General features: G+C 42.7%; 1 protein-coding gene across 1 annotated transcript; it reads right to left on the bottom strand.

Annotated features, from left to right (window-relative positions):
* Window positions 1-6,905: 6,905 nt before the first annotated feature.
* On the bottom strand, window positions 6,906-10,305 carry emx2 (empty spiracles homeobox 2). The gene is made up of 3 exons (XM_070916199.1): window positions 9,915-10,305; window positions 8,588-8,772; window positions 6,906-7,073 (listed from the first exon to the last, which is right to left on the bottom strand). The coding sequence occupies exons 1-3, from the start codon at window positions 10,303-10,305 to the stop codon at window positions 6,906-6,908; spliced, it is 744 nt and encodes a 247-aa protein (XP_070772300.1).
* Window positions 10,306-12,496: the final 2,191 nt, after the last annotated feature.

Here is a 12,496-nt window from a genome sequence, read left to right as displayed (position 1 = left end):
GTGAATATTAGCCATGTTAAAACCAACTTCAGGCTCGGGGGGGGGGGGGTTATAGTGACAGCACTGACCAGAGAATTGGCACGGCTTCGCATCGATGACACAAATAAGTTCAGTGTTATATGAAAAGCTAATGAGAGTTGGCGTAAGAGTTGGGTCAGCATTCACAAAGCTGTGAAGAGGTTGAAACTTCCCATAAGTGTCAAGAAAATCCCTGCTTGAGTGTGTTATGAATGTTGTAAATTAGGCCTCACAGAGAACTTACTTAGAGCAGGTTACTTGTCATTCTCAAGTTTATAAATTCCAAAATAAAGAATAAAAACAGTTTAAAGCACTAGTCAATAATAAAAATGTATTATTTATTTATTTGTTATTGAAGTTGTTGTTTTTTTCAAATAGCTAGATATAAAGGCTGCACTAAGCTACTTTTCCATGTTAACATTTCTTCTGCAGTGTTTCAGTCTTAGATTGTTTTTTTTCAGTCTTAACACAGTGAATTATAAACCCCATAATTTCTATCAATACATAGATCAACACAAATAACATGTATGAAGACATTTTTTATATCATCCCCTTTTTGCTCCCTTGATTGTTGTTAATGTTTCGCAAATCCAATTTCCTTTTATTTTATTTAAAGGAAAGTTAACATGGCGAAATAGCACCACTTAATGGTACATGTTTTGTAACTCCGCACAATAGTTTTATGGTCATTTTATCTTCTCTTTGTGTTTTTGTATCTTCTATTTGTATTTTGATGTATTTTCTTGCTGAGTTTTGTGTATTTTAAAGGCCCATCTAGGATATAATTATCTGTCCCTATATAAAGAATATATATATGTATATATGTATATACAACTGGTGTTGGGTTATTTGTGTTATATGTTGCTCTTAGTCAACACCAAGCTCTTACTGAAAACCCCGAAGATCTAAAATTACATTTTAAATATGTCACAGGCTCAGTTGACTCATGCTGAAAAAGAACAAGGAAAAGCAATGCACCATCCACAAGACCCCGTCCTAAAGGTCCACCACTAGTATTTTATGTTGCCTGGCTTTCCGGACACTAAGCACTCAACTGCTGTCAGCCAACAGAAACTTGATATTTCATGCTCTTTAGGGGCAGATTTTTCTCCCTCCCAGCTACCAAGAGGGGGAGACACAGTAAAGCTCAGACGGGTGCAAAGCAGGGACAGAAGAACAGGTGCCCATAATTTCACCTGTCTGTTCAATAACACACACACTAGCAGCGCTTACATTTCAGCTCTAATTGTAGCCACATTTACAGCACTTTCACAGAGATGAAACTGCAGAAGAGAAAGTGGACTGGGAATCCAGTTTTAGATGTGAGCTAATTTCATTGGATGTGATCATATCCTGACATGGAACACAAAACATGGACGGAAGAATTAGTAGCCTTCATGTGGGTTTAACAGAGCCAGACACAAGGGCGGTGTAGCCTCAGAAAGCCGTACCCCTACAACCTACTTAGCCTGCAGCAGGTAAAAAGAGGAGCTTCTTAAAAGTCTGTGGTATTATTTTCAAAAGTACCTGCTGGTTGTGCCAGGGCACCGGCCAGCAGGCAGATGGACCCCCCTATCAGTGCTGATGATGTGGGAGGGGACTCGCAGGTCAAGAGACACAAAATAGTTCAGCAGTCACATGTGATATATTTAGTGAGGCCATTGTTTGTTTTATTTAGGGAGCGAATTGAGGATTTTCCAAACTGCAGGGCCCCTGAGGTATTTTATCAGGTGTACAGTCCACCATATGCTACACATTAGTGCACTGAGGGGAATGCTGGTTGCAGATACAACCTATAAAATGTTTGGAGTTTGGAACTTCAGAGGACAGGGGGGTCGACAATTGCTCTCTTCAGAGCTGGTGGATATGTGGGAAACACTTATATGCAAATGCAACTGCATCACATTACCACCCAAATCCCCCCTATCATTAAAGAAAATAAACCTGAGGAATCTGTGGGGTGGCAGCAGGTCATGAGACCATTAATGCATTGAAAACGAATGTTGCAGCCAATGAAAATAATAAGAGGAAAAAACAGCTAATAACAGGCCTTAAACTTTCTGAGGCTTCCCAAACTGAGCTGTGCCTGTGCAGCGTTGTTAGTGCTCGGTGCAGGCCGGCTGCAGACAGATGCTGGAGGTGTCTGCGGACTGCGCGGAGCATTGTGGGACCGAGGCCAAGAAGAAGCCTGACAGAGGGAGAAAGAGGCGTCTGTGCAGGTGGAAAAAGTTTAGTGTTTCTGAATCGCAGCTCTCGATGAATATTTCATCGTGAAATGGCCATTTGTCAGTTGTAGGTCTGCGACATCTCTTGCTCATGTGTTGTCTGTGTGGTGACCTCAGTGAACATGGCCAATGGAGCACCACAACCCGCTGAGTGAAACTCTGCATGGGTCTGTCAGAGAGGCTTGTAACGTGGCTCTTGGCTTTGTTCACCTATTAGAAATCGCATGTCAGTGCCAGGCTCTTAGCGTGTGTGTCTACAAGCTGTAGCCCTGCTTTGAATTCATTAATTGTAATGGAGAATTAAAAAAAAAAAGTTTAAAAATTAAAAATTAAAAAAAGCACATTTATCAGGTCAGAGACAGCAAAATATATTGTATTGAAATGTAACTTAAAACATAACTGCCATCATTTGTCACTTTTTCATTTGAAATGTTTTTAGTTTATCTAAGACAATATATTAACTGGGATCTGTTGTTTAAACCAATTAAGGTGAGAGTTTAGGCTTCAACGCAACGGTTCATGTCATTGAACGCAGCAGGCCGACGTATGCTGCATTTAAGACCTCTGAGTCTCTGTCTGTGTGCAGTCGTACATTTAAACGCTCCGTCTCCTTCAAAATCTAAATGAGAAATAAATTCAGCTGTATAGCCTGATATTAAAAAAGAACATGTAATGATTTACGCGTCTGCGCAGTTGTGTTCAGGGGACTAGTGAGTCAGTCCGAGTCAATAAGTGCTGACTGTACCCGATGGCAAGCTGGAAATTGCGGCGTTTGGAAAACATAATCATCAGAGCACATCATGGCCGCAAACGCCCCTCCCTCGTTATTAATAATAAAGAAAAGAAACTGAATCCGAGGCTCCGATGTTTCATTTATTATTATGTAAGCCATTTGAAGGGTGATTGTATGGTAATTGCTCATTAGTCTTGTATATTTATCGCTGCACCTTATGTCAAGGCCAAGGGAATTGTGTAGGGTTGATTCTCTCGTTTCAGGGATCAATTTCAGAGGCAATTTGTGGAGCAGGACAGATCAAGTTAGTCCTGACGTCGTCCTGTGGCGGGGTCGGCCTACAGGTGCCACCGCGGAAGCCTGTCTTTTACCCAGACGAGATGCTCCTGGAAATAAAAAGTCCGCAGCAGAGCTCCCCGCACAGACAGCATGTTGACAAACCATCCAAAGCCCTCCTTTCAAACGCCACTTTAACGCAACTTAAGAGATTCCAGCTCGATCAATTATTGACTTTCAGCACTAATACGAAGCCTGTCCTCCGCCTGGTCCCTCCCTCAGCCACTATTCACATTAGTGGTGTCGGCGGACGTAATTATACCTACTAATTGCAGATTAGAGGTTTTGGGTCAGTGGGGTCACTTGATAGGACCGACTACTCTTTTCAATGACGGATAATCATTTCACGTTGCAGACTAAATGTTTAATACAGCGGGGCTTAGGTCCAAAATGTCCAAACCCGCTCGGTCGTGAATATTTAAGGAATAATCAAACTGTTCAGGAGCCGTGATGATTTGTGGGGAGTTTGGCCCCTGGACGGAGCGGAGCAGCTTAAGGTTTAGATAAGCGGGTCAGCAAAGGTCCCCACAGCTGGCCCTTAACGCACAGCACGAGAGTCTGCAAGAGGGAGGCGATATGTGAGGGCCCACTTCACATCATAACACACACACACACACACACACACACACACACACTGTTTGATTTTCTGTCCAAACCAATTATATTCATGTGACCTTAGCCTCAAATCGCGCCTGATCGTCCGTTAATAAATGCCAAGATCTGAAAAGAAAGGCGCGTTGAAATGTAATCTAAATATCAGCCCAGCTCTTTGGTTTGCAACTCACATGCGCAATGCAATTTTTTTTACCCGATAATTTTGGATGATTTTGACCGAGACTGCAGGGGAAAAAACAACAGAAAAAAGTGCAAAATGTATTTCTAAAATGCCTACAACTTATTTTATTTTCATCATTTAAATATTTTGATGGCTGCATAAGGAGTCATTTGCAATTTTAGAATATTATATATATATATGTATATATATATGTATATATATATGTTTTACATTTTGCAGCTCAACCTGCTAAATGTCCGCAAAAACGAATGCTTTCTTTCCATAAGCAGAGCAGCCGCTCTGTGTTCTGAAAAAGAGAGATATTTCCAGGTTTAAAATCAAACGCGTTTAAATGAATCAAATTGTGCCAGCCTCTAATGAGAAGCCTGTCCTGTCTCCTGTGTGTCCATACAGGCGCACAGAGGGAGGGGTGGGGTGGGGGGGGGTGGGTGCGCCAAATTTGTTTGCGGCGGATCAAGGCTCACCGCCTCCACTGCACTTTCTTTATCTTAATTCCAACTTGAAAAGATATAATTATCTAGTTTGAACAGGACTGCTATCAAATCCTTCTTTAGAGGCAGGGTAGGGAAAAGCTCGAGTGGATTGTGAAGCTCTGAGCCGCTCGGTGTTGCCCGAGATAGGAGTAATGAAGTTGTGGAGTCCGGAGATACAAAGGGCATTAACCTCATTAGCATGAAACCTTTTCTTCTAACTATTGTGGGACCCTTTCAGTCCTCTAATCCCCCCTATTTCAAAGCTGGGTTTGTAATAAAGCTTTTAGGTTTTTTTTTTTTTCCAAAGCTAATGGTATTCTCTAAAGATTTTTATTGCTGTTATAATCTATGGGCCGATTAAGAATTCCCTATATGCCATGTCCCCCCCCCTCCCCTCACCCCCCCAACTCAAACCACAAAAACAGCTCTTTTTGCATTATGAAACAATTAAACAAACACATGCACCTCGCACCAGAAAACACTGAAGTTGGGCTTGTTATGTATTCACACGGAGAAAAAAAAAAAATCATAATCCAGTTAAAATGTGTCTGATATTTTTTTTTTTTAAAGCGACTGCTCATTGTTCTGCTGTTGGTTTGTTTGTGTGTAAATAGGGAATGATTTCCTGCTGCAAATAGCATCTTTTTTAGTGCAGCCTGCAGGCTCCTAAAGAAGTCCTGTAATGTGCCCGCTCAGTCCAAAGCAGCAGCTTGCAGCACGATGGAGCCCACAATACAAGATTTTAAACAAAGATCCCATTTTGCGGCACATTGCAACCTTCCCTTATCGCGTCGTGAGGGGTAGTCAGATTGTACTAAATTATGTCCAACCAAGCCCCCTTGGATCCGTGGATTAAGAGATTAAAGTGGACCACTGGGCAATGCATCCCCTTTCCCCCTCATATTACTCGCATGATAATTGCCTAAACTGATTTGCACTTTCACAAAAGCTTGTAGGGACTCTTTGTAGCCGGAGCGGAGCAGACGCTGCAGCCCCTCAAAAATCAAACTAATGCCGTCTATGTCAGACTGAGAAACAAATGCAGGGCTGAGGACAACAAATGGCAGGCTGCAGCATCTCTCTCTCTCTCTCTCTCTCTCGGTTTAAAAGAAATAAATGAAACTCCGGTGTCCTGACGCCACATCAGCGTGAACACTGATGCCGCTGTTTGATGGCACAGAATCAGAATAAAGATCAGGTTTTGTCAGAGGCCTCCACTCAGCTGCTCTATATAATCAAAAGCTTGTACTTTTACTGCGCGCAACATATTGATAAAACTTTATTGACAAAATATTGACAATTACATACTTCTTGGAAGTATACTTTGTGTTAAAATTGTAGCAAACTTAACACAAACACAAAAAGTATTTACATTCTGTAAAAGAGGGTTTAACAGAAACATTAACTTTTAGCATTTCTGTACATGGAATACGCTCAGTGCTTGGAGTTTTTATTTTTTTTCCTCTCAATTCTTGCATTTAGTCCTTCGTGGCAACTTTCACTAGAGGGTCAAGTCCTGGCAGAAGGCTGCGTGGGGCCACAGCGACACATTGGTAAAGCTTTAGGTTAAAGGAATGTCCTGATACCTTCCCTTTACACACTTGATCTGTGGTCTGATGTGGTCACTTTTTAGAAAGGCTTTTTTTTTTTTTTTTTTAAATCGAAATTGAATTTTTTTTTGTTGTTGTTGTCTTTTCTTTAAAAAACACTATAACGCAGCACCGCTACTTCATATGTTTTCACAATCACTTTTACACGAGAATCATTAATTAAAGACTGCACACTTTGTAAAAAGGAAGAAGCACGACATCTCTCAGTTTGAAAATAGAGTTAAAAACAAAATGGATTTTTTTTTTTCTTGGTTTGAGAAAACTTGTCAAATTAAAACAACTACCAGGGAAAAACTATACCATGCAATTCAAGTTTTACAAAAAGCAGTTTGGTGTTTTGGTATCTTGAGTGGAAACGTTTTTTTGATTTGTTTTTTTTTTTAAAAACCTTCTGAAGTGCAAACGTCCAATATGAATTGGAGAAAAAAAAAATGAGGTGGTGGTAGATGGAAGATTGTAGTGGTGGTGGTTGGTGCGTGGAAGGGTTCAGGTTGGTGGACTGAGACACTGTCAGTCCCTTTTCCTGGGTCACTTGGACTGACAGACCCACATGGTGACAGCAGTGCCACCAGTCGGGTTTCTCTCACCCTCAGCTGCCGATCTCCGGAGATCTGAAATGTTGGCTTTTTACCCTCTCTCTGTCTCTACACGGCATCCTTTATCCATGTCCTCCTTCGCTCAGACGCTTATGTAGTCTTTTCTTGTTGTTGTTTTTTAATCGTCCGAAGTGACATCAATTTCCTCTGGGCTCGACTGTTTAGTCGCCAGTCTCCACCGGTTTATGTGATGCGATCCTTTCTTCTTCTGCTGAGACTCGGAGCCCTCCTCCTCCAACTTCTGTCGCTTGAACTTCGTCCTCCGGTTCTGAAACCACACTTTTACCTGAAGGAGGGGTGGTGGGGGGGTGGGTTGGGGCGGGGGAGAAAAAAAAAGAGACAGAAAACAAAAAAAAAACCTGGATCAGTGTCACGAGATAAACCGCGATTGGCCAGTGCGTAAAGGGGACACATTGTTTGGATAGCAGGGCAACACACAAGCAGGCAGCGCTGCAGTGGAAATAAAAAAGTAAACTGTGACCTGCAGCCGGGGATCATAGAGCAAACCGCCAGAATAAACAAAGATCAATTATATTGTCAGGAAAGTCCTTTAAATGACAAAATGATAGAATTACAGTTGCTACTCCAATATATAATATTAATTTTACGCACAAAGGGTGAAGTCAGCCTACAAAGGGTCAGCCAACTCTGTCTTTAAAACAGAACGGTGCTTAAGTTATCTATTACATCCCACAATATGCCCCTGGAAAAAAACAAAACAAAAAAAAAAAACATGGAAATAAACAAAACAAAGAGAGCTGGAATAAACAAAACATATTTTAGTTCATAGGCTCACACAAAAAAAAAATGACGTCTGGAAAAAAAAACAACTTTTGACGCTTCATGTAAAGTAGGTCAGAACATTTGTTTTTCCTCACTATGAATATTTCTAAGCCAACGTGCAGATGTAAAAAAGAAATGAAGGAATCACTTCCGTGTCACATATTTAACGCGTATTTCCACACACTCCTCCAAATCGACTCAGCTCTGTTAAACGGTGCCGTGGGGAATTAACAACAACTACATCGATAAATTGTCTGCTCCTGCTTTGTCACTCTGCAGCCCCCCCCAACCCCACCCCCACCCCCCTTTTTAGCGCTTAAATGGCAACTGAGGTGCATTTAATAAGCTTTCAGTGGGCTAATTGAAGTAGGTGATGGTTCATTTCTCCCTTCAGTCCCTCCAAAAAGGCCCCGCCGTCCAAAAAGGAGACACAGCGGACAAAAGACAGCGGCTGATGGGCTCAAACAGCATCTTAAATATGGCAGGGGGGAATTCACTGAACCCGCCTCGCTCTTTGTAGCGCCTATCCCATAAAATGGTTAACTGGTTAATTTGCCCTCCATTTTGAAAGGCAACATTCTCCCCCCCCAAAACAAAGTAATTCAACCCCTCCTAAAATGAGGTTAGGCCTATACAATGACAGTGGATTTGATCCAACAGAAAGCCTCTGTCTCCTGTTGACAACATGCATTTATGGACGCTGGTGTGTGGAAACAATTTGGCCGCTGATAATTTAAAATGATTGTTTTGCAAACTATATGCCTCCTCTTTACTGCGACGCCTTAACAAACCCTCCTTTTTTATAGCGGCAAAGGCGAAGTGAAGGCAGAATAATATCACGTATAGTCCACGACATAACGTGAGAAATACCTTTTTTTGGAAGAGCAATTAAAAGGACCACAAGGTGCGAGCAGGCCAGCTCTAACGGTGTGTGTCATATGAAAATAAGATGAGCGCACTGTGCAGGTGAGGTCAGCATGTGAGGTTTAATGTGGAGGACGTTACTGCGTGTCTTACCTGAGTTTCTGTGAGGCTAAGGCTGTGGGCGAGCTGTTTTCTCTCTGCTCCCACCACGTAATGGTTTTTCTCAAACGCGTGTTCGAGCCGCAGGAGTTGCGAAGGTGAAAAAGCTGTCCGGATTCTTTTGGGCTTTCTGGCCAGCGCGTTGTGCAAAAGGAAGCTCTCTGGACTCGTTTCATTACCTGGGAACGAGCAGAAAACGAGGCTCCGTCATGACCTTCTGTTTTATTAGATATGAACAGTTGTGTAAGAAGCAGCAGGCCTGCGCGCTGCCGCGGAGCGACAGGGCAGCCTGGAAATGTGGCATGATAATAATGTGTGAGGAGGAAGCCGGACATCAGTCATTAAAACAAGGTCATTCATCGAAAAGCGGTGTATTTTAAATTATTGCTAATTGTGGGCTTTCTTCATCTGACATTAGTGAGACCACCGCATGAAGGAACGAGGGAAACGTCACAGAGCAGGTTTAATCCTGGGCCTAATTAAATTAGCTCATAAACAGCCTTTGTAAACTAAATCACAGGTAAAAATGGAAGCAGCGTGAAGGCGTTTAAATAAACAGCTGCCCGAAAAACACTAGAAATTAATTTCAAAACAAATGTATATAAAATATGATAATTCTGCTTTAATTTGTCAGAGAAAAAACCCCCCCAAATAATCACAAATATAAATTCCATAAAATTAGCAATCAAAAGCAAAAATAATTAACGAATTTTCTGAGAGTGTAAACATCCCGGAGGCCAATTCATCTCAGTTTAAATTAAAATGATCCGAAATTTGACTTTTGTCTGCCTCAGAAAATTAGCAATAGGCTAATCACATTTTTTTGTCTTTTAAAAACAAAACTGTATCTTTGTAGTTGAAATGTGGAAGACGTCTTGGCAGAAACTGCAGAGCAGCGAGATCCATGGGTTTCGTTTTTACGCATGCATATGGATCATGTGCTTTACATAACCTGCAGGACCCACAGTGTACAAACATGTCAACATTTCCACTGGTCTTTTAGCTTCGAATAGAAGACGCTCCACGCAGCAGACAGCTACAGAAGTCAAGGCAACAATTATGGGGGGGGGGGGGTTTACGCAAGATTTTTATTTTCTTTCATAATGAAGAAATTAATTGCAGGGTCATTTTTTTGTTGAGCGAAATAATCCTTTAAATACGTGTCTGTTTTAGCGTGAGAATATGAAAGTGCTCTGCTACAGATTTTTAATTCCATCTACAGCTGCTCTTCGTACTGATGGAGCGTTCAGTAACCACTCTCCAGCCGCTCGGCGCGTTTCGTGCGTAAAAATGAGCCAAACGAAGCACTTTGACAACTTACCTTGAAATCTGTGACCCAAGTACCTATATCTGTGTAATAACCAGGGGTAGAAAGTTGAGGGGTCCCTTTGCTGGCTGGCAAAAAGCGGGTGCGGACTGTGTGAGGATGAAAGCGGATGAGCGGCCAGAGCGTGCGGCGGGGCCACAGAATGCACCGGGACGGCGGAGTTTTGCTGATGAGAGACCGCCTCGGCAAACACCAAGTCCGGGTTAGAGTAGACGCCCCTGCCGCCGGAGTGAAAGCCGTTGAGAAAGGGGTTCATCTGGCCGGAGTTTGCATAGCTGAGAGCCGCTGGCCTGATGGGCTCCTCGGAGCGGGACGCCGGTACAGGATTATCCTTCGCCACTAAAGACTCTATAGTGAAACACCTCTTGGGTGTAGGTTGAAACATGGTCTGATAGTCCAGATTCCCCAGTTTAAGTTAAAGTTGTCGTAGGCGCTCTCGCTTAAAAAATACTCCACACCCAAGAAAGAGGGAAAGTTTCTGCGCAGTAAATAAGTTGGGAAAAGGCGGCAGTGTCGAGAAAGCCAAAATAAAAAGTGCTCGGCTACTCCCAGACTAATCCATGGATGTGATCGTTTTCCTCGCCGGGTTCGTGCAGGCAGATTTGTTAGTTCATGAGCCTAATTAGCGCTGCAGTCCCATAAACAGCTTCCTCTGAAGGCTGTAATGGCATGGTGATTGGTCGCTGCCGCCGCTGCTCGCCTTAAGGTGGAGAAGGGGAAGACGCTTAAAAAGTGCGTCAATGGGAAGCAGGGGCGCGGAGAGGCGGACTCTCACGCGCGACACGGAACGGATTCGTCCAGAGAGGAGCCCCCCGCACGCGCGCGCACACACACACACTCACATATACACTCTCTCTCTCTCTCTCACGCGCGCGCACATATATCTCCGGGACATTTAACACACTCATCTGAACCAGCAGAAAAGCTCAAGGTAGCCTGCTTATTTGCATTTAAGGTCTGTGACAGGTTCAAACTGATTTTTTAAGGGTGGGGGGGGGGGGGGGGGGGTGCAGTGTTAGCACCAGCAAGTGATTATTTCTAATTAAGCACAACAATGTTGCGCAAACATCAAATCAGCTCTATTAAAGTCTTATTTTCGATGCTGTGCGCGCGGATGATATTTAGCACGAGCTTAATTGGCTGTCACTCGGCCTTCATTCGTTTCTCAGTGTTGCTGCTGGTTGTGGTTTGCTAAAACTGGAGTCGTGTGGAGAAATAGTTCTTGTTTCGTCCCTGCTCGTTTTCCCGTTTCCTGCAGATTCTATTTCGATAAGTCTCCAAATTGAAGACACTCTTCGCGTCCGCTGGACGGGATGTCTGCGAGACAGCGGAGACACGAACCAGCTTTAGAGCTTTCTGTCGACCACACGGGACTCCGAGTGAAGGCTGACAGGAGCCTTCAACATTCAGTAGCACCTTCCCACCGGCGGCTCGCTGCGTGTCGCTCCGCGCAGGATGCTCAGGTGTTTACTGCGGGAGCTACCTGTGACTGCAGGCTTGTCGGCCCCCGTGTGCGGAGCAGCACGCAGCTGCGGCCACGGCGGCGCACCGAGGCCCTTCACGGAGACGCGAGGCACGCTAATGACAGCGCGCGGAGAATAGGAAACTCAGCAATGCTGTATAGTCTTCTACAAATTATTGAAATACATTTTTGTTTGTAATTTTTGTTTGCATGATTTTTTTGAATTTTTTTTTGAGAATTGATGGACATGTTAATATAAAGTTAATATGACTTCAGAGGTTAGAACATTGAAGAAGCCCTTTAAAGGAACAGAGTGTAGCTTTACTTAAGCGTTGGGATTATTATTATTATTATCCTTATAATAATAATAACAACAATAATAATAATAATAATAATAATAACGACTAATATTATTATTGTTGTTGTCATCACTAACTTCTCGTCAAGGCCATATATATATATTTATCACTATTCAAACGCAGCTCACGGACAAAGTGTGCGTGAGGTTTTATGTGTGCGGGTAGGTTCAGGCTCTCTGTGGAAGAAAATACAAACTACAGAATAAAATGGGTTTCTCAGAGCTGTCAGAGTCCCAACAGCTGTGCAACACAGACTGCGCCTGATTTGACGTCTTAAAAATGTCTGAATCCAGATGATGTCGTTTTTATCAACACTGTGAGGAATCATTGCATTTTGTAGATGTTTTGTTTGAAGTCGCCTAGTCACTTCATTAAGGTACAGGCTTTCGTTACGTAATATCACCTAATAAATATTAGTCAGTGTCTTAATACATTATTACTATTATTAGTGTTATTATTATTATCATTATTATTAGGTCTATAGTTCATCGTAGCTATAAATCGGGCCAGGGCAGCCAAATTCAAAGCCATGTGTTGTTACTGAACAAAACAAGCATATTTTTTAAGGCAGAGTTCAGCGTGGTTGAGGTTTTTGGTTTTTTAACAAACTGTTACTGGTTTGCTAATTGGCTGCATGTTGACCACTGCATGCATGTTTATATTTTCCTGGGTTTTACACCGAGTTAACTGCTGATCATAGACATGAACCAACACACCTCGGCTGCTTTCACACGGTGGAGCGTGTCGCTCCTCTC

The sequence above is a fragment of the Enoplosus armatus genome, chromosome 12, assembly GCF_043641665.1.
Source record: "Enoplosus armatus isolate fEnoArm2 chromosome 12, fEnoArm2.hap1, whole genome shotgun sequence".
Lineage (NCBI taxonomy): Eukaryota > Metazoa > Chordata > Actinopteri > Centrarchiformes > Enoplosidae > Enoplosus > Enoplosus armatus.
The sequence above is the reverse complement of the archived record's forward strand: the minus strand, read 5'-3'. Positions and strand labels throughout refer to the sequence as shown.

What these genes read in the sequence shown, in the direction of transcription:
- emx2 (XM_070916199.1), bottom strand. Translation starts at nt 10,305, where the DNA reads ATGTTTCAACCTACACCCAAGAGGTGTTTCACTATAGAGTCTTTAGTG. An exon ending in CTTGGGTCACAGATTTCAAG is followed by an intron (nt 8,773 to 9,914) that starts GTAAGTTGTCAA and finishes GCTCGTTCCCAG; the next exon opens with GTAATGAAACGAGTCCAGAG. An exon ending in TTAGCCTCACAGAAACTCAG is followed by an intron (nt 7,074 to 8,587) that starts GTAAGACACGCA and finishes CCCCTCCTTCAG; the next exon opens with GTAAAAGTGTGGTTTCAGAA.